The sequence below is a fragment of the Ptychodera flava genome, chromosome 22, assembly GCF_041260155.1.
Source record: "Ptychodera flava strain L36383 chromosome 22, AS_Pfla_20210202, whole genome shotgun sequence".
Lineage (NCBI taxonomy): Eukaryota > Metazoa > Hemichordata > Enteropneusta > Ptychoderidae > Ptychodera > Ptychodera flava.
The window spans coordinates 18,148,292-18,171,529 of NC_091949.1; the positions used below are offsets into that span (position 1 = coordinate 18,148,292).

Consider the following 23,238-nt stretch of genomic DNA (forward strand, 5'->3'; position numbering starts at 1 on the left):
TGTAATTAAGGATTAAATCTTATCATTACGTGTAGCAAAAGTAGCAAGCTATAGAATACAAGATAGTGCCTCCAGTGGTACAAAGGGACTGTGATATAAAATATCTCAAAGGGAATAGGTTCTTATAAGAACTGTGTCAGGATTGCACTGCATCTGAAATGGGCTGTTAAAGAATAATCACCTTGGTCGAACTTGCCACTGCAGAATATTCTGGGTGTCGGTGCCGTTTCTGCGTACTGCAGTGGTGACATCTTCTGACGAAAACTACCCAGTTGTGACTCTGTTGCTAATTGAGTTAGTCCTCTATGATAATAAATTAAATAATCTGACCTGAATATCTTCAAAGGACCGACAGTATTCCGTTCAGTCGTTACTTATTTCTCTTTTATTTCTGCTAGGCTGGCTCAGTCTGTTTATATAGGTTCTGGGTCAGCACTGCTCTGGACTAACACATTAACTAAAAGGAACAATAAATATTAGGAAATACATGCACAGTGACAGTAGAAAAAACCTACAATCAGCACCAAAATGCATATGAAGATGTTCATAATATTCAAATAATTGTTCCATTGTACATGTCCATTTTGTACATCAAAGACTGAAGAAATGTCCCACTGTTCATGCAAAAACCAAAATTCATTTCAAATAGCCAATGTTGTCAAATGTGCTCCGACGCCAAAATAAAGAAATACAAAAATTTTGGAACGAGAAGTACATACACAACAATCTCTGTTGTTTGAATGTTTCCAACGTGGTCCATTTCAAAATGCATGGCTTCATAATTTCTGTATCAAAATACACAACTGAAAACAGCTTAAAGCCACCGGGCGATTGACGTTTCATTCCATTTGTTGGTTCAGCATCATTCAAACAAAACCTAGAAACTAATCAGCTCTCTGAACAAGATTGCCACATCACACCATGCTTTCACCCTGCTTTCAAATACCTCAAGCTGTTATGTAAGTGATTGAGGTCACAACCTCAAAGACAATGGCATCAAAGGGAGGCACACTCCTGGCCTCTAGAGGGCAATATACAAATTTCTCAAAAGGTAAAAACGTTAACAAAGTTGAATGTAGAGATCAAAGAATAATAGCTTTTCTAGCTTGAAATGCACCAAAAGGTAAATAGGCAATTTGGCTGTAACACTGGGATACAAAGACAAAATCTTTCTAATATCCGCAGATGACAAATGTGAATGGGTAGAGAGGATTCATGTTAAAACAGTGGATGCCATTCAATACCGTAATTGAAGTGGAACTTGTGGTATAGAGTATGTCCGCCTTCTAAACCATTGCAGGTACTCTTTCATTGATAATAAACAGGGAAGCGTGCATATCAGACTTGTACGTTACCACTACAAATGAATAAAGAATGTGGATAATGATGAAGTGAAAATCTAATTTTTGTTTAAAAAGCTTAAAAGAAGGATCGCGCAACATTTGAGTCTCCTTAATAACAATATTTGGTCAAAAGCACAAGAGGTTAATTCGATTGTATCGATTTCCTTTATCTCAGCTCGACGGATAAGACGCTTAATCCGGAATTTATCCAGCATCGTGACAATATCCAAATGCATTTATGAAATATTTCGCTTGTGAAAACTTCCTGTATTTACCGATAATCTTGGTAGACTGTTTCGTAGGTAAGCGCAAATAAACACGAAAGTGAACGAGCACATTCAGTCTCCTCGTAGTCCGAACGCTTTTTTCGACAATGACTTTCCCATAACTAACACTATGCTATCTGTGAAATATTCTATGAAAACTCCAAGCAAATGGATAGTGTAATTGTACTTGTAAAGTCTGGAAATCACATTTCCTTTTTCACAAAATGGACACAGGTATCTTAATGACTTTGTTTAAACAATGTTCATGGAAGAAAACTTGAAGTATAATGTCAAATCTAGTATTGTGTAGCTTGTAGCCTGGGGCATGGAGCGACATCGAGTTGAAAAATCTTGTGTGTTATCGGAAGATGAAATGTCGAATTATAACTTGATGAAGATATAGCTAAGGCGAGAGCTATTTCTACTATGTGATTTAAACATTACTTTTTGTGAGTGGGGCACTAGTGTAATTCATTGCCAGGACGGTGCAACTTACAAAGCTGTTCATGTGTACTGTGATTAAAATCGGTTCTCCGGCTGGGGAGTGGAGCAGCTTTTATCCTTTCATCATCAGGCAATGAGAAAGTTCATTTATTATCGGCAGCAACCGTATACCGAGAAAATTGGGACTTCAAATGCCTTGGAACGGAGTTGGGGGAAATGAATGGACACTTTGCAATTGAAGCAGAAGGACAGAGACTAGCAGCTTTCTCACTCTACTTGAAACGTATATTTTGTCAAACCTATAAATGCAAGATATATTTGCAGATAAAACATTGGTTAAAATTTCTTTAAATTGGCTAGTTGGCTGTTGCCTGACTCAAAACCCCTGCATTCAAAACATGAAACACACCACTATGCAAGGAGAATGTTTTAAAGTTGCAAGGCGCAAGCTAGAAGGGTCGGGCTAATAACGGAGATCTAAATTTCACATAATTTGTATCGCATAGAAGGGTCTCGACAAAGCGATATTTTCACATTGAGGCCTCCGTATAAGTTGCAACTCACACTATAATTACATAATGCTTGAGGTCCTATAACAGATGAATTCATTTTTGCAAAATGTATTAATCAGCATTGATTGAAAGTGGGAATCAAATAATGGTCCCTATCAATGAATATCAGCCTAAATCTTCCTCTTCATGACACAAACAGCGCCAATAGGAGCTTTCTTATGGTAAATCCATGATCTTGTTATCCATATCGTGAAATAGTATTCCTATGCCCTATTATATTACTATATGAATCATATAAAAAGTGATCACACATCCAACTCTTCTTAAAGGATAATTTGAGTTTAACAATATGAAGACAAATGATTCAACAGACACATTGACATTGATCACGTGACGTTGCGTGAGTTTCAAACAGTAACTCTGTCATCGAAACTGCCATATTGGTTGGTATTTAGGTGGTGTAATACGTTTTCAATCATTCGCCATGAAAGCTCGCGCTCCAAGAGAGTTTCTGGCATACTGCTACCTGTCAGTGAAAATAACCTTTCCTCGTTCTCTTAGCATAAAAATAGAATATTTGTAACTTCATTTTGTTCCAGCTCTCCTTCAAATTATCAATCGTATAATTTCCAGCTCTCCTTCAAATAATCAATCGGATAATTTCCAGCTCTCCTTCAAATTATCAATCGGATAATTTCCAGCTCTCCTTCAAATTATCAATCGGATAATTTCCAGCTCTCCTTCAAATTATCAATCGGATAATTTCCAGCTCTCCTTCAAATTATCGATCGGATAATTTCCAGCTCTCCTTCAAATTATCGATCGGATAATTTCCAGCTCTCCTTCAAATTATCAATCGGATAATTTCCAGCTCTCCTTCAAATTATCGATCGGATAATTTCCAGTTCTCCTTCAAATTATCAATCGGATAACTTCCAGCTTTCCTTCAAATCATCAATTTTTCAAAAAATCCATCGGATAATTTGCAGAGCAAAAGTGTAAATACTTTTCAAAACGCGGGAAAGTGGTAATTTTACGCTGGAAGCGCAACACATTCTTATTTTGAACGCAAATTAACGAGTCTCAGAGTAGCTTAGTGGAATAGTGACTAGCAAAGCCCGTGATAATGACATGTTGTCCATAGAGAATAATCATGTACCTTGGCACTTGCACTATATAAAGGGCGGTCACGAGAGATGTTGATGAGAGGCAATATTGTGATGAAATGGTGGCCAAAGAATGAGATAAGAAATCAGACCTTCGGTTTACAAAATAACTTGAATGCCACAATTAGTTTAAAGTGGGAGCAAAAATAACAATTGACAAGCTTACAATTTGGAAAATACTAATCTTTTTTTCAGATATAATATCTTGCGAGGAACAAATCGTTCTTTAAATTTTACTCCCCATATTTTTCAGAAGTGCTCACTATGCTACCTTTATGCTCTACACCTATTCTTCCCAACTGTGTTCGCACTCTGCGTCTCGATTACTAAAGTTTTTGCAGTTGTTATCGATAGAGGGCGCTGGCAGGCCAGATGCCAAATCTTTCACTTCCAGCTGTGTGAACAGCACTAGCAGCATTACATCTTGTCAGTTTCATAGACCGTTTACACATATACTATTGAATTTCTACAAATATAGATGCACTTGTCAAAATCGAATGTGGTTGACAATCACGTACGCCCATGAATATACCGGTCGAAAGATAGTGTGGAACGAAAACAAACAGTTTAGCTACACTCTTTCTGATAACAGAATTCGGCAAAGTCGGTTAGAATATTGTCCTTTCTCGCTAATATTTGCTTCAGTAAACGTAGTCGGGAAAAGAAAGACTCACGCAGACAAATTTGTAAGATATCGATATTTGAGTGTTTCAGTTTTATTGCTGAAATACATGGGAAAAGGTCTCACACTGGTGTAATTTGTTGAAAATTACGGATGACTCAAACGCAAGGTTGACGGGTTTTCTTCGCCATACGATAGAGTGCTAACTCAAGGAAGGTATTTGATATGCATTGTGACGTATTGTGCCAAATTGACTGACGTGTTTTAATAGCAGTTTGCTGTGTCTCGAGGACAGCACAAACCTCCCAGTGAGTTTCTATTGTCTCATAAAGTCAAGTTATGAAAACAGATTGAAGCTTTAATACCAACCGAAAAAGACAATGAAACTCTCATAAAATTGTAATACACGGTCGGTGCTTTTGCATGTATACTGTAATAACCGAGGTAAGAAAAGCTTCAGCGTACAGTATGCAGTGTCTCCCGTACAAGCCAAATGGATATTGGAATCTGCTAGCAAAACACCAACACTGAGGGCGCTATACTAAATACGAGCACATTTCCATGGGAACACTTAGCTGCAATGCTGAGAGAAGACATTGAAACTACACAGCTATATCATCTTGCCTAACCTCTGCCAAAAGAGATAAAATCTTCTCTCATTTTCCGCACGTATACGCTATGTACTATCCGCATCATATCAATTGCACAATTGCTGTACAGTACATTGAAAAAAATGATACCGTGAATTGTGTTGATAAATCTGAATACTACTGATTCTGTTGACCAGATATTTTTAGTTGAGAACTTGACACAAAACTTTAACCAACCCTCGTAATTGGCCTACAACCGATATAAATCGAGCCTGTACCTTAATTTTAATTGTATGGTGAACGTGACAGTATAAGCTAATTATTCATAATGATTTTAATTTTATATTCAAAGCACATTCCATGTAATATTCTCTTCACTGTTTGGTGACAATATACGTTACATGGTTTGTACTTTAACATTCGTGACAATAGAATTCATAAGTATGCAAATATTTGTTATAACATTTTCCACGGTGACCAAACAAAATAATAAAATATTTGTGAGAGCATGTTACATAAAGATCGAGCCACAATTCCACACATACCCTCTAGTAGTCCGGGCAAATGTTCTATGCTAGCTGTCACATGCGGTATACCATACCTCCTACAGACTTCAAAACTTGCTGCCGAGACCTGGACGCCACCGATAAGTATAGACGTTGAAGGACGTTACAAATAAACCTTGTTACCAACGCCTACTATACAAACGGGTGGCCCCCAGATACGAGCACAACCTCTTAGCACTGGGATTCAGTTATAGCGAGGCCGCTTGCGTGAACGTACTGAGAACCGGTACAGTTATGTAGAGATAGAAACTCCACATAGGTCCGAAGTAAGCGCCATTCAGTTAGTGGGAGATTGCTTCACGTGAGACAACACCCATTTCCAGTCCGTCATTTTGGCAGGCTGGAAATGCTCGCACAGCTGGCTGTTGAGAGCATGGTCTGTCTGCCGAGTTGGGAACGCGACCTGTTATTTATGTCTGCAGTTGCATCACAAGGTGTTCCTTTATTTGCTAGCGTTTTGTTATTTTTGATTACTTTCATTGGCTCGAACAAAAATGCTGAGCAAGTATTTAGCAGTCTAGCGAAGGGCTGACAAAGCAACTTTAATTCAATGCAGCAAAAGAACATGTTTTCAAAAATCGAATTAAAGAATATACTTAGCGTTATGGGTTTTACCCCACTTTTAGTCCAAAAAAGGAGAAGGATTTCCATAAACCGTCCAGAAACGAGAAGTTAGCGAAGGTGACAAAGGAATTGCTGTTTACTCATCGAATTGTAAATTTCAGAATCAGAGCAGTATTTGGTATTGCTTCAGTAATTTTGCGGCACAGCGTCCGTTCGTTCGAGACAACATTGACAAATATACATTTTTTTAAAATTTTACTTATCACCATTTCATTCACTTCCCTATTTCTTGTTTTTCTATCGTCAACGAAATAAAATACTGGATCAACAGTGAGGTTCTCTTGCAAACACTTGCGTCAGCAGTTTCGGCGTTTTCGTTAGCCAATCGGAAGCCTCGAAAGTGATGTCATACTCTGTTTATAGTAATACTCATGACGTCACAACAACCATAAATAGCTGGGTCGTCCGCAGAGTGAGGCAGACATACCAAGCTCCTGCTGGACACCTGGGACGTTTCTAGCCTGCCAACATGACGGACTGGAAATGGGTGTTGTCTCGCGTCTTCGGGAAACCTCCCCCTGACTGCATGACGCTTACTTCGTACCTATGTGGAGTTTCTATCTCTGCATAACTGTACCGGTTCTCAGTACGTTCACGCAAGCGGCCTCGCTATCACTGTATCCCAGTGCTATGAGGTTGTGTTCGTATCTGGGGGCCACCCGTTTGTATAAGATCGTTGTTCACAAGGTGTGTTTCGTGAAGACTTGCAACGATTATACGCATGGGTGGCTCCTAGGTCTAAACGACTTGTAAGTTATGGCGTCTGTAGCCTACATGTCTGTGTGGAACCCGTATTCACGTCGCGTCGTATAGGTATGGTTTGACATTGTTTGTGTTGACGTTGCGGTTGTACATTCATTGTGAATTGAATAGTTATAGTATTATGTTTGGAAGTCGTAATACGAAATTGTTCAAGGTTGCACGAGATATCTAGAATTTTTGCTTATGTGAACGATAAATAGGACCTAGCGTCAGTTTTAGGATATTTGTATGACCGCCTTTTGATTTGTATTGATTATGACGATGATATGCGCTTGCAATACCGTGGATTTGTTATTGCTGCTATGGTAACCATTGACATCGTTCTCGTGGACGTGGCGATATTGTATTTGTATAGTGCAACTTCGGTCCCGTCATACACCTAAAAATGGAGGTCTGTGGTCCATTGTCACTTCATCTGCAATTTTCTGAGAGTTGATCCGTTCAGGTTGATTCATTGGAAGATATTTTAGAGCTATTTCCAATTAGGACTCCTTGCACTTTTTTGTATTCCCTGGTTCATAATTGTGTTTACCGTTGACTTTGGCTACCTTTCCCGGGAAATAGTAGAGATGAGCACTTTATGCATGGAGGTATATTCGTGTATTGATTGGTAAAGGTTGCAGCGCAAATCTTAGGCGTGAAAGGCACAGTTCGTACCCTCTTTGGTTAGATCAGTGGTCGAGGCAACAACCTAGCCAACTGCAGTACACATTGCCGGTGGAGAGGGGGTTCACGGAGGTTGCTGTTGGTAGTTGAAGTGTCTGTCGTCATCACATGCCAATATGAACTACAGAAACTTCAACTATCCATGTACGTCACAAAGAGGCTTACGTCGAACTCGAGACATCACCCATTTCCACATCTGACTGACATTAATCCGTCAACTTGGCCTGGCAGAACCGGTGAAGTCACACTCAATTGGACTGACAGAGTTTGAAGTTATTGGGAAAAAATAGTCTCTTAATCCTTCAGCCCATCCGTGGCCACAGCCAATGTCGTCATATTTTGATTGTTTTGTGTCAATTACTAGTATATTGTACGAATAAAATGAAATAAATATTTCCAATGTCTCTGTTTCACTTTTTTCGACCCTATTCAGCATTCACTTGTCTATAGCGATACTTTGTATTTTAGTTCATGTTTACTCAAGCCACTTTACCTGGAGGCATGGGAAAGAAAAATATAAACAAGATAAAAAGCGATTTATCATCTGAACATGTTTTACATTATCCGTTCTTGAGGTTGGGATCTCTTGAGTTATTTGAAAGTGTAAAGTCATGCAAACATTGGGGGCGCCCCCCTCAACTCGAAATGCAGGACTCCGGACGCAGGCATACCTCAGTGTGGGGACGTAGGTTGACTGGCAAGACTGTATGCGTCGCTACGAGGGAAGACCTGCGTCTTGTAGGTCTTCGTTCATGTTCTATAATCTCCCTACTTTTTGAATTTCGACGCATCAAGCTGTATAATTTCCTTCTCCAAAATCTTCGGGAGGTACGCGTGGTCGAGTCAAGTGAAAAACAAATGTGCCGAAGATTGACCAGGTTAGGGAGTTTTGAGATTTGAGGCTTCAGCCAATCAACGCCATCTTATTAGCTTCCGTTTGAAAACTTTTATATTAACCAATGACATTGTATCTTTCATTCGATGCATAAAAATACGAAAAAATGGCGGCCACGAAGCAGGCAACCAAAAACAGTATCACGTTGAAAGGTTCAGCGGAAATGGTCGCAGAGTTTTTCCGTAAGTATGTTAGCTAACGTCGGTGTCGAGTCGCCCATGAATTGACGGTTATCTTCAAAAGGTTTACACTCTAACGTTTTGCGGTTGGCAAAATCACCCTTGTCTTGACATTTTGTGGACCTCGTCAAGTGTCACTGCATGCCACGAGTTTTTGGCAGAGTACAATCATTTTTGACACTTGCCCAGGTCCAATTTTGTCGCACACAGGCGATAGTCGCTTGACTCGTTGCTTCGCAGGCAAAGCCAGTTGCGTCCCAGGGGCTTCGTGAAGCGACTAGTGAAGAGCATGTGCTCTTGCACATCTTTGTCAATGGTCTATCGTCTACTTCGCTGCAGTACTCTAGCTCGAGGTTTTGCCTAGAAGTTAGATATTTGGGTCGGACGGCAAAACCAGACTTTGACGTCCAACCAAAATACCCAGGCAAAACCTTGATGTATAGTAGTACTGCAGCTAGGGTTGACTGTGATCCAGAGTACAGTTCCATACAATACACAATACTTAACAAAACAAGATGAGAAAGAGAACTTGCATACTGGATACATTATACAGATCTGAGATTAAATTATTTCAGATCTGCATACTGACCCGTTACGTTTCAAAATTATGAATGCCCTAAAGTCGATGACAGTTTGGTTATATAGGGAGATTTCAAAGGAATCAAATTATTTCCCTCTTCAGCTGATTCTACAAAGCTGCCGTGAAAGGGTGTTATAAATAATTATCGGAGTGTCTATTGACAGGCGCCTGCCAATAGACAGAATCCGGCTATTGACAGGCGCCTGTCAATAGACATAATAATATTATATGGTGCCATGTCCTTCTCTTCATCCTATACTGCTCCTTGTTTTAACATCCATGGCTGCAAGTATTATGACTGGACAACTCAAGAAACATAGTCTAGACAGTTTACTCAGAATTTTCAATCTATTACACAGACAGACAGTGACATAATAGCCATGTAATTTTCATCATTTCAACACTGATGCTGCCTGACAACTATTTATTTTTCTGAAGTATGTGATCAACTGCAAGCTTGGGAGTGTAGAGGAATTATATCATGATTAACTCTTTGAGCGCCAAAGTCATTTTTTGTCACCCTTAGGGGCAACATCAAAAGTTCAATATAATAAATCTAACTTAATTGCTGAAGTTTTGCTCAGACCCCCACCCCCCCTTCTAACTTAACTGACCTAAAATGAAAAAACATTGCGGACTCATACCCTGTACTAATTCTTTCAAACGACGTACCAATGTACCATTGAATTAAATGAAAATTGAAAACCATTGTAACAAAAATACGGGTGACTGGATTGGTTTTAGCGTACGAAAAAGCAGCCTTGAAATCGTAAAATTTGCCAAAAAGACGTTAAATCGTTTTTGACTGCACAGAAATTAATTTGGCCAAAAACCCCCACCCCCAAACTTAAGCAATTAAGTTTTTTTCAAACATCGATCTTTTGACGTTGCCCCTTATAAAAATATACCTCTGTCAATATTTGTCAGATTTTTGCCAACATTTTGATATAAAAACTGTGGCCAATGAAATGTTGTGTTCATTTGGTCCAAAATTATCAAAAAAATTACAGAAAAGTTCATAAAAAATGGTAAAATGTTGCACTAAAATTGTGGTGGGAAAAAATACAGCACTCAAAGGGTTAACAAAAACCCAGAAATTGCTAAGAGAGGTTTGATCTCATCATCCCCACAAGTGTTTCTGTCTCAATGTACAGTCATAAAAAAAGGATACTACAGCATGCACTGAAAACACTGAGCATCTGTTGACATCTTTGCCATGGAGGTAGCATAGCAGCTACCTCTGTGTGACGACATTGCAAACAAGATGCATGGTATATTTTACAAGCTTCATGAACTCCACACATTGTATCTGAGTTCAAACTGCATTGTGGCACCATAGACATTGGTCTTCCACTCCGCTGTCAGTGGTAGCACTGGTTGTGTCAGAATGACATGTGTTTTTGTAGACTAGGTACAAGTCTGTGAATAAAATCTAATTTAGTGAATACAATGTTGTTGAGTAATCACTGCTGTTTTATCTGACCATGATGTATTGTAGTGGAGCTATCAGGAGATTTTGGGAGAAACTTACTGCCAATTGTATTCACTCCAAGCATGCGCAAATCCACTACGCATAATGCCATGGCCTATACAAATCAGTTTTACTGCAATATTCTTGTACAGCACTGAGATGAAACTTCAAAATTTAATGATTGTGTCATCACAGACTATGGAATCAACAATCTGCTGTACCAACGGGGAATATATCCACCAGAAACCTTCACCAGGGTTCAGAAGTATGGCTTGACGATATTAGTAACCACAGACGACTCACTGAAAGAATATTTGTCAAATGTACTCACTCAACTGAAAGGTGAGTACGGACATTAGTCTTTTCTGATAAAACATGTAAGAGTTAACTGAATACTGACAATGTTGTATTTGGACAACATTTGACGTAAATGTCACATTCCCTCTAAATCAGATAGGTCTAACCACACTGTTAAAACTTGATACACTTACGTTGTGAAGAAGTCAGAAATAACACTTCTCTTAGATTCTTGGAAGATTCATTGGAAAATCTTTTTCTTGTTTCACTTTCACTTTCATTTTACAGGTAATACATATATCAGTCAATTTTGGGTGACCAGTTTTATCTTATTTGTTTAGATGCTTCCAAAAAATCCTCTAATTGCTGCATTGATTATGAAACTGGCATATTTCGACGAGTGATACAAACAGGGGCAACCTGTTGCAATCCAATGGTACAGGTCTTTCCTTCTATGGCTGAACACACAAAAAGATATTTTTCAAACATGTGACTCCTACTTCATGGAGTCAAGACATAAGAATTCAAGTCAGCTGTACAAATGATGTAGTTATCGGTATATGAGACTTTGGTACTGGAAGGGAAGTTTGTAACAGTGTTTTGGTATATTTTTATACAGTGCAAGAACTGAGATATATGAATATTACCTATTCCTAATCAGTCATTCATATATGCTTACTAAAGCAATACTAATTAACTTTGCAAAGAGGAAAATATTAAGTTGTGCTCCAAAGCAGTAGATTCCAATCCTCGCCAAGAACTAAATTGACTTTACTCAGTTAGCCATAATTCATAACCTGTGCAAGACCGTATATCCTTCTACTTTGTGTGTTGCTATTGTAGCCAAGAAAATTGCTATTTTGTCACAAGAAATCGGACCATATAGATAAGCAACTTCACTGGCTTCCTGTACCTCATCGTTTTATTGTGTTCAGACTTTTGCTCATCACGTACAAGCCCCTAAATTGACTCCCTTCACAATATCTTTGAACTTTATTACACCAAATTCTCCATCACATACTCCTCATTCATCAGATAAATGCCTTCTGCACATGCCCAGAATGGAATCTGACTTCCTTCAGTCACCAATCATTCTCCTCAGCAGCTCACGTCCTTTGCAACTCTCTACCCTGGGAAATAAAAACCTCTCCAAATGTCAACACTTTCAAAAGACTCTTAAAACTTACATCTTTCAGAGAGCAATTTCATTCTCCTTGTCACCCAAAGTGCCACTGATATTGGGCGCTGTATAAATTTGGTATAACTGAAGTCACAGCTGCAATATGTGCACCCTTGCTTTGTTAGATAAAAAGATAGAACAAGAGATTCAGTATACAAATTGAATAGATTAATAGACTGATTGTTAAACCATTTGAAACAAAAATGAACAAGTTTATTTCAAAAAAAATAGGGTTCAAGGTCCTGCAAGGATCATGATAATGGTAACTTAATGGATCCAAGCTTTTTCATCAAACATAACATAAGTTGTCATTTTTCAGACTGGTTGATTGAGAAGACAGTTCAAAGGTTAGTCCTGGTTGTCAATGATATAGACACCAATGAAGTGCTAGAGAGATGGCAATTTGATGTGGAATGTGACAAATCAGTGACACAGGACAGGTAAGGATGATCTTTCATAGTAAAAAAACAACCAGATTGATGATTTTTTTCTGGCTGATGATCATTCCTGCTGCCCTGTCATCGCAAGAAATCAAAAACTAAAATGACATATTTAGTAGTCAGGCTTGAAGTCCTTTGATGGCATACATGCACTTTTTCTTGGTGATATTCATTGGGAATTTCAGCCTAGAATCTTTCAGCTTATACCAAAACATTCTGGTTAATCAGTTAACTTTACTGTGTAAGGTTTCTCATTAAATCATAGCCTACAACAAATAATTGCACACTTGGCTTGCCACCTACAAAGATTCAACATGTGGTGGGTTTTTTGCCACTTGTTCAAAGCATCCCTTGATTTGCACCTATGTAAAGATGAGAATTCCAAAAAGTAATATTCCGTGATGATTCTGTTAATATTTTTAAGATGGTACACTTTGTAAACTGAGATTTTTCAATGAAAAGGAAATATTCCTAGTTTCAAGAAGTACTCCATAAATCTAATTTGACAAGTTCCTTAAAATGTATTATACTTCCAGTGCCAACCTCTGGTTTGACTCATTGTTTTCATCACTATCAGTCATGTAGGATACTGCTCACTTGTCTTTCTCTGTAGCTTTTCAATGATAAAGCCGTTATTTAATATCATCACAACACTGTTTACTGTAAGCTTCTGGCTCTTGTACACTCTCTATCTGTACACAGCAAACCCAGAAAAGTTGTTGAGGAAGACATCAACAAAGGCATCAAAGCTGTAATCAGACAAATCACAGCCTCTGTAACATTTTTACCACTGCTAGAAGGAGCAAGTAAGTATTAGAGATGTCTGTGAAAGGGGTTACACCTTGACCTTTGACCCAGATAATAGATTATGCTGACCTTTGACCCAAATATTAAATCACAGGACTTTTCTGGTGACATTGTAATGAAAAAGTATGGAAATTGGCCAGTGTTCAATAAAAACATTGTAAACTATAGGAAATATACAACATATTGTGTATTCAAAGTATCAACTGTAATTATTCAAAACGACTCACTTCAACCCTTCAACATGTTAGATATAGTATACACTTGATATTATTATCAAAAAATTATTTTGTCAGCAGTGCTTCAGAACCCATTTATAAAGCTTACAGATTGTTTGTTACAAAGACATAAAATTATTTGTTTGTCTATATATACATGTAGCAGACCAATGTTTCATCTCATTCTAATGCCATTTAGGCACTGGGTATATGAAGGAAAATATGTTATGATGCCCCATATGGTGAAAAAAGAAATTAAACCTGCCTTGTTATATTTCAGTTAGTAGAACAACTTTGATAAATTTACTTAAAGGTAGTATGCACCTCGAAAGTGAAAGACTGAAACTTTTGCTCAAACTTTCTTCAAGGAATCTTTCAATCATTCTCTTTCAAAATCAAGAATACAAATCGGGGGTCACCGTGCAGATTTTAGCACTAGAGAAACAAATTACCCTAAATTTACTGATATTTGAAATTCAAAATGGCCGCCATCCCTGTGCTAACTTTATGGAGAAAAGATAATTTTCAATTTTCCAAAAAACTAAGTGAAAATATTTCATACACCAAGAGCTTTAAACTGAACCCCCACATGTGGTAGATCAGAAAAGAATTGTAAACGTTTGAGAGTGCCAATATCTGACCCAGAGGCGCATTCTACCTTAACAATATCTTAGAGATGAGAACCAGGTGTACAGTAAGGTGACTATGTTGACTGTACATTTCAAACAGACTTATACACTATCAGTCTGAAAGGAGGGTACTTCATTTGCATGCATAATTAGGGATTTAGTTCAAATTCGAACAGCGCCCTCTAGCCAGTGAGTGACGGTTATGGCATTTTTCGCCAGAATTTTATCCGCAGATATCTCAGCCTTCGTTTAGCATCCGCCCTGTTTCCAGTTAGCGGCTGAATTGTACTCTTAGTTAGTGTTCGCCGATGATTTTTTATGGGTTTTATCGATTCGTTTTTGCGTTAGCCTTATTTTCATGTTTTCGAGCGACCGAAAATGCCGTTCACTAAACACTGCCGCAAAAGCATATCCAAAGTCAAATTTCCATGAGAAGTAGGGAGGGGACGTATCTTGAGTAGGTCCATACGATCTGAAAAAATCTCAGTGGCTTAAGCCTCCGTTTTTGAAATAAGTCTCGTTGAAGTTGACTATGCAGCGACGTTCATGTGTTAAATCTAACATGGCGACCTACAACGCAGCGTGAGTGTACACGTAAACTGTTTCAGCTCTTCTCGGTTCTCACCGGCTAACTTGGCAGATTTTTTCGGTTCTGTTTATGTTTTCAATGATTGTGACGAGGAAGCAAGACTGCAAGCTTGTGTTACCTCACTGGCCAACACAATCTGCCTGGCTGGCTTCTCGGTAAAGTCGTGGACAGTGCAAATGGAAAAAAAAAACACTACGGTGACAGAAGGGCTACGTTTATCACTGTCTGCGGCCGTACACGTAGTATAGTGGTAGACACCCGTCGTACTGACTAGCAGTGCTGTTTCGTTTATGAGTGATTTTTTCCGTTTTCGCATTCTAGTAGCTAGCAAGCATACAAAAACTGTAGGAAATAACATCGACTGCAAAAAATCTCCGTGGATAAATACGGCTACTCTGTATCCCGCACACGAGTACGTGAATATAGATGCGGCTAGAATGATAGCCGGTAAACAGCTGCGCGTTGCGGCCATCCCTGCTAGCATTACCGTGCGTGCTCGAACTAGACTGGCACATTTTATAACTCATGTAACTAGCAAAAAATTTTTTTTAAGTATTGATGGTCATAATGTGACATTAATTAAATACTTTATTTATATATAACATCAGTGACCCGAGATTATAGGAGTAAACTTTGATAAAAATGAAAGATTAATCGTGTAACACCCGCGCCGTGTGAACTACAAGTGGTTTGGTCGCGGTAACAGCGTGGAGTGTACGTAGCGTAACGGGTGTTCGTATACTCATAGACCCTCGAGATCTACGTATACAGCGATATGGTAACTGCATGCCAACATTCAACACTGCCGCAAATACATGTCCATGGTCGCACGGTCATGAAAATTTCACCAAATGTTGATAATAGTTAAATGAATATTTTCTAAAATTTTCGGCTTGGCTTAAGACCTCTAAGGTCATTATCGAGCTGTTTTACGAAAAAGGTGAAGTTTACTTCCGCATTTGGCGGGTCGACCTCGCCACCCACTTTGTAGCGATTTAAATAAAATCTTCTCAACTTTTGTGAGTTTACCCAAGGAAAACAGATCATTAGTATGTATGCTACAACTGAAAGCAAAAATTATAGTTCTAGCTATTGTGCGTTTTGCTGCACGTCGATATTTAAAGACCACCCTTTCGCCGTATTTTATCCCTCAGTGCAGTGGCGGTCAGCGTAACGAAAACGAGGCTCTCGAACACGAACTTTTATGCAAATTCATAGGCTCCTTTCAGACTGCTATTGAATGACTCCTTGTACTTCTGTTTCAGCCGTATTTGACCTGCTGATATACACAGACAAAGACGCTGACACCCCAGAGCTGTGGGAGGAGTCGGGACCCCAGCTCATACCCAGAGCACAGGAAGTCAAACTCAGATCATTTACCACCACCATACACAAAGTAGACGCCATGGTGGCCTACAAAAGTGACCAGTAAAAGATCTCCAGAGAGGTGAATGATTGGGCTCCCTAGCTCACTGAACTTTATTCAACATGAAAACTTCAATTAGGAATCTATTATTCTATGCAAAAAGAATTTATTGTATAAAAAATTATGGGCGTCTCCAGAATTTAAATTTGTTCCATAGCACTATGATTATGGAAGAATTAGTGGCACAGGACTTGTAAATAGATTTTTGTTTTTTCTCGAGGTAAGCAAATTGTGTTTTTGAAGATAAAGAAACGCACTGCCATTTCTAGAAGTCCAATGTTATTTCTTGTGTCTTTTTACTGGTAAGAACCATCATTGTGACAATTTCTACAACAAATTTACTCAGGGTGAGTGTTAAATATGCATGTAATGGTCACACAGTGTGTTAGGTGAGGCACATACTATGCCATGTCTTGTACAAGAGATTCCCAGTGTGAAAATATCAATGTTGTCAATGTTGTCAGGAGACATCTGTTAAACATGAATGTTTCTGTACTTAAGCAGCAGTATTTGCATATTCTCATGGTCGCGTAAACAACAAGATGTCACGGAAATTCATTATGTTGTGGTTATCAGGTCAATAACCCTTCACTACCAGGGTTTTGTTTCAACCAGTGAATAGCCCTTTATATAGAATAATGATGTGTAACTGTTAGGAATAGTTCATGTTCAAAGACTCTCACTTTTGTGCCTGTGAATGCTGTGCCTCAAATATCGAATCATTCCCAGTCTTGAAAACAATGTGTATTCTTCTAGTTTCTTTGGCATGGTCAGCATGAGCTGACATCAAATGGAGTAGCTTCTGAAAAGTGATGATCACTCAGTGTTGCAATCCATGACATTCTAGCCCCCTTTACATCAAGAATACAAAATGTAATTGCTGAGGAATGCTCCATGTAATAATTCTGATAACTTGTCTCTGTAAATTTCCATGTCCAGCTTGCTAGTTGTGGATTAGAACTGCTTCAAAGTATTGCACACAGAGCTAGTCATGAGTTGGGGTGTGCAAGATCGCAGGCCAGTATTTTTTTTCCTTTCCCTTTTACACTGAGAATGGGTTAGTGAATGATGGCATTGTAAAATCTAGGAGGCTGTTGAGATTTCAAGAATTCACCTGTCTTTCTAGGATCTTTCAAAAACATAAGTAATGAAAGACTGCTTGTGTTTTTCATGCTGTATGGTATGGCTGTGTAGAATAGTTACCAAAATGTTCCTCGGAATGGCCACTTCTACTTCAAGCCAATTTGGAAATTATTTTTCGTAATTGCACCAAATATATGCTTTTGCATTGCAATTATTTTGATACTTTTGGACATTTTCCTATGGGAGCATGTGAAATGTTCAGAATTTGTTCTGTCAACATTGCCAGTGTATGTATAATGCCTCTATTATTGTGGACACTTTGTAAAATCTAGACTCCAAGTCATCAGTAATTTGGATTTTGCTTGCTCATAAAAGAAATATTCAAGAATTTCACTCACCATCTCTATGGCTTTGCCCCAAAAAATCCAAGGAACAATATTTTTTGGCCTCTGGCCGAAATACATCTTTCCTCACCAGGGGCTTTTCCAACAGAGCGCCCTCTATTGGCCAGTGGTGCAGAAGAAAAACCATAACATGTTCAGACCACTAGACCCTTCCAGAAATTATTATGTTCTCCATAAACACCACAAATGACCATTAAAATATTTTTTGCAATGTTGTATTTTCTGTCTCATGAGGCAAAAGTTGAACATTCTTGTCTACATCTCTCAAATGTCAAAAATGGGAATGAGAACTTATGCGGGTAGTAATCCATAGATTTCAGTTTATTAAAAATGCCTCAATAACTTGGAAAATCAGTGGCTATATTAGTATCTCCTCCCATCTACATGAGATGATCTGTGTTAGGCAATACATCAACTGCAAGGAATGTGTTTAACATTGCTTTTATCCATTCCATGCAATTTCTGTTATCCTTTGTGATGACACAATCATTCTGCAATGCCAATGTGTAGCTTCTAGTCTATTTAACAACTGGCAATGTATTCCAGTTAATTTTAAACTTAATACATTTATTAATGATTTAAAGCTCATAATTTTTACCCGTCTTGTCTTCCATGCATATTTATTACAAGACACCTGACATCGGTCAAATATATTACAGTGAGTTCTTACCTCACGATGCTCAAGGCGTTGGATATTCAAATATGCAATCACATCTGAAATGTGTGATTGGTTTAACACGAAATTTTTCATCAAAGTATGGTATTTTTGTACATTATATCATAATTGGCCAATTTTGTAAATTCTTCCCACTTGATGTAGATCAATAAAGTCAAGGATTATTTGTTTCAAAAGAATGGTATTTTGTGAAAATTTATGCAACATACAGCCTTTCCAATCTCTGCTGACGGACTCCCACACTTCTCCCACTCTTGCCATGGACTCGATGGAGTGAAACATACTGGCACTAGCACATGCATCATTACAGGCAGTTTACTTTCCTGCCTAGAGTTCATAAAGATGACTTTAATACACAATGACTGAGCTAGTAAAAATTATACCACTTTATTCAGGCGTTAATTCTATAAGGTAATGCAGAACATGTCAGTGACAGCTTCACAAAGTCATCAGTACGCACTCATCACGGTCCAATGACAAAAAGCTCACTAAAATGTCAACAACATCAATCCTGAAAGAATTATCACCAGGTTAAAGATTGCTCATGGATAAGTTTTCAAAAAAATTTTGGCGAGGTAAAAAATTCAGTTTATAATTACAAAGATTCCCAACAGTCGTGTGAAGGACATTACAGTAAAACTTGTTCTGATTGGCTAATGCAACTCAAGCCTTCTGATCAATCGGCTTTCTTGTTTGTTAAATATGTTGATTCAGTCTCTTGTTTTGGATCACATGATCTGCATACAGCCCATGCATTAAAAATACAAAACATGTCTGAGCAGGGAGGTAAAAACAAAGATCACAGTCACTGTGATAGGTCCTTTACATGTAATTTTGAAAAAAGGGGATTGTTCTAATTTTGTTCAAATCATCGATGTGATGAAAGTTCACACAAAGAAACGTATTTGATTGCATAGACAATGATGAGGAAGACCTGATAAGGTTGCCAAGACATCATGATCAAATTTATCCATTTCAGTAAATCAGACTAATATGATTATTAAGTTTCCATGCCACTTTAAGTTGATTTTTGTCCTAAGTATGGGCTTTGCTGAGAAGACATTATTTCAGTTGATCAAAAAGACTTTTTTTGGTCATGACTGCACTGACACCCCTTTCATGATAAACTATCCAATCACCAAAGTAAATCTTGCATTGGCTTGTGGTGACAATGATTTTTCTCTCAGTGATACAAAAGTTCTGTTCCTTTCTGGAAAATTCACAGAAATTTGAACATCCACCATCCGGGATGGAGAGGTTTTGTTTCACTGAAAAACATCCTTGCCTGCCTGTGTACAGCTGACCTAAAACACTGAAGCAAGCCTATTATCAGATGCAAATATACGATATATGAGACAGCTAATGTACATATTAAGACATTTTGTTTTCAGTAATACTGAGAAGGCAGTGTGATAACAGTGTAAAGATTATTTATGTCTGTTTCCAGGATAGAGGCAAAAAAGGTAGCTGTTAGGATCTCGAAGATTGTCTGATATAAATTTGGCTTGGAAATCACACATCAACAGGAAAGGTGTGAAAGTTTGAAAACAATGATCAAATGCATGCCTGGATTTTAAGTTTGTAAGTAAAATGACATCTCAAAACAGAAATACTGTACATGGACACACATTATGACGCGTTCGTTACACCGTACTTCAACGGAGAGAAACAGGTTGTTAAATGCACACATTCATTTGCCTTGGACATTCAATACAAGGACATCATGTACACTTCTGTTTGCACATAACTTTACAAAGTATAGAGGAATAAATATAGCACCATTTATAAAAGAATATATATTTTGGATTGGTGTTTTACATCATTATGAAAAACCTTCCATTCCCTTACAAGTAAAATTCTCTCTCTCTCTGAAATCTCTTTAGCTACTGACCAACTTTTCTCATTTCTGCAGGTTTGGCACATACTAAGTTACTTCAAAAGAAATGTTCCCAAAAGTTGTGGATAAAATGGATAGAAATGATTTCTGGAAAGCTGTGGTTGCAATGAATAAAGCTGTCATACAGTTGTCAAACTATTCACAAGGAAAACCAAACTACTAAACCTTACATTACACATAGTATGTAACCAGCTGATTTCAAATCTCAACATTTCAGTGCAATGTCAACACCAATGGTTTCAAGTGGGGCGGTTGGACCTACCTACTGGGAGACGGGGAGGGAAGAGTCATGGGTCATACCATTCTCTGAATTAGAACAAATTTTAAAGCTCATCAACAACGGCAGTTCTCCCATCAAAGCAGCATATTTATCGGTACAGGATGCAATTTAGTACTGATTTGTAACTACCCTATTAACTTATCTTGTCATATTGCAACGAATATTATTGCTTCATACTAGAGCTGTACAAGCTACATGTATGTCACTCTGCCTACATGAACACTCTGCAATCTTCTGGTGATACTAGCTCTCATTGAAGTACAGTGAGTAGTGCAAAACCAGCTGAGACTAGCAGTGGGGCCGGCCAGAGAGCCATGGGACCAAACTCAAGGAGTTCCATTCTTTGTGAAATGAATGGATTTGGTGACTGTTGACTGAACACCATGCTTGTTTGACATTGCAAAACAAAATACATGGATGGGAATTGCTTTCACGTTATTCTGCCTGGCTTGATAAGCTGTAATCAACCAAAAGGTGAAAACATCTCATTTAGGAAAAACATATTAATTTAAAGTGGACACTGTGCAATTTTGGTGTGCACAACCTGATGTTCCTAATGAATGTGACTCAAATATCGTAACTCAGATAATATGTTTGAAATTTTGTCAAACCCTGTAGCTATGTTGAGATACTGCCTGGGATATGATTGACAGCATACAGTGTTGTGAGTTCGGTACAGGTTTTGAGCAGATTTCTTGTCAAATCAGTGACCTTTGACCTCTTTATCAATGCCCAAGTTCACATATCAGCAAAACTGGGATTTCAAATAATCTGACCAGTAAGCTGACATGTAAATAGGGCAGACACAAAATCTTGACTTGTGTAGCTCTTACACAGAAACATGCTACCCCAGATTCCTTCACAGTGCACAGATAATATACGACTTCAATTTACAACGACTGTATGGTGCAAAGGTCACCTGACTAGACACTACCACTGGTAACTCCTTGTGCTTCAAAAGCCCTTTATTTATTGAAAGATGTCACACTAATCTGAACGTGTACAAAATGATTTCCTCACTATGAGGAAAGATAAAATGACACTAATAAGATTGTCATCACCGGGTTTGCTAAACAATGTACCAAACTCAATGAATACTTTTCCATGGCTGTCAGAAATTTGCATTTCTGTATAAAGACATTAAGGCTTTGGACATCTTTGCATGTGAATGGACAGGTCGCTGCACAGATCACATACCATTACCTGAATAGCATGGTGTGTATTCCTCCTTATCTTTTCATCATTTTGTCCCATATTCATGAGCAATTAAGATTACAATCCTCTTTTACAAACCAGCTGCCTCTTGATCTATGCCTTTTTTAAGCACTACTGGCATGCATGAAAGGTCATCCTTACAAGCGTCCAGCGAACAAAACTGACCAAAACTGTCCCGTGACCAACCATGTGGGTGGCACAGTATGTGTCTGGGATATCTACACAGTACTAGTTTTTTCAATTCAATTTTTCGATTCCATGTCAATGTTTTGGGGTGAAACACTCTTGGTTGCCTCAAAGTGCATTACAAGGAATAATGCAGAGGGGAGCACACAATTGTCAATGGTCAAACCTAATGAGCATCATTACATAATAAAGTTGTAAGTACAGACAAGTCAAACAGAGCCCTGAACTTTAAAATTCAAGAGCACGATGACATACTGACAACCAATCAAAAGTAGTAACTCTCTTCTCACAGACACGGTTCCACATTTCAATATAGTACAACGCTGATTGTAGGTTTTCCTGCTGTGCTACATACTAGTATTCATTTGTAAGTAGTATAGCGTAATTGTCTCGTTAAAATTAGTCATTTTTCAGCCAAGTTGAATCAAGTTAGAACAACTGTCTGAATCCCAGACAAGCCAAAAGCATTGCAAATTCAAGTTTAAAATGACTGACTTGTATTCAGTGCAATTGTGATATTTCAAAAATAGGCACTAAGATTTAGACAGCTGACGAGTCATAAATGGATGACATATCAAATCAAATTAATCGTCTTTCTCAGAAGTCATATTTATTTCTATGGTTTGTCTATGGAGCCTAGTAGAAAGATGATTAAACATGTGATGGGTAATTGTTTACATTGTAGCTTCTCTGATTATTGGGCTTTTTTCAATAAAATTAAACTTGAAGGTTGGACTGAGACTGAATGTTAAAAAGTACACAAAATACGCCTTGGTATTCAAGTATATGAACAGCAGTACCATGAACACTAATTGTACAAGCTCAAATCTTATGTTTCAGATGTTAAACATTGCAGCATATTAAAGGGCATAGAGAATCGAATGCATAGGATACATGTTTGATTACAGATACATCAATCTTGAAAACAATTATTTACGGTAGAAAACAAAGATATATTTCTAAAAAAGTTCTAACGGTCTTCTGACATTCCACACTTGCGTCGAAATTCTTGCCCAACTTCATGAATCCACTTGTTTGATACTGCAAGATAAAGATAAATATTGAACTCATAAAAACAAAACCGAAGCATAGTGATAAAAACAATCATGTCAATAGTCTATTATCTACATAATCTAAGACGAAAGAGATTTCACTGATACAAGCAAGGAATTTTACATACACTGAAGCAGAAAGAATAAACAATACCAAGATCATATCGGGCCCTATT

The 23,238-nt window shown here is 38.0% G+C and overlaps 2 protein-coding genes across 5 annotated transcripts in view; one reads left to right on the plus strand and one right to left on the minus strand.

The window, feature by feature from the left end:
• Positions 1-8,469: 8,469 nt before the first annotated feature.
• Positions 8,470-17,546, plus strand: LOC139122867 (mitotic spindle assembly checkpoint protein MAD2A-like). Its single transcript, XM_070688686.1, has 5 exons — positions 8,470-8,638; positions 10,882-11,028; positions 12,483-12,603; positions 13,306-13,409; positions 16,109-17,546. The coding sequence occupies exons 1-5, from the start codon at positions 8,563-8,565 to the stop codon at positions 16,273-16,275; spliced, it is 615 nt and encodes a 204-aa protein (XP_070544787.1). The 5' UTR covers positions 8,470-8,562; the 3' UTR covers positions 16,276-17,546.
• Positions 17,547-18,795: 1,249 nt separating this feature from the next.
• Positions 18,796-23,238, minus strand: part of LOC139122864 (prolyl 4-hydroxylase subunit alpha-1-like) — a 51,302-nt gene continuing 46,859 nt past the window's right edge. For all 4 annotated transcript variants that reach the window (XM_070688683.1, XM_070688682.1, XM_070688681.1 and 1 more), the window contains exon 14: positions 18,796-23,051. In XM_070688683.1, the coding sequence (XP_070544784.1) occupies positions 22,981-23,051 (71 nt within the window). In that variant the 3' untranslated portion in view covers positions 18,796-22,980. The remainder of the gene's footprint in view (positions 23,052-23,238) is intronic.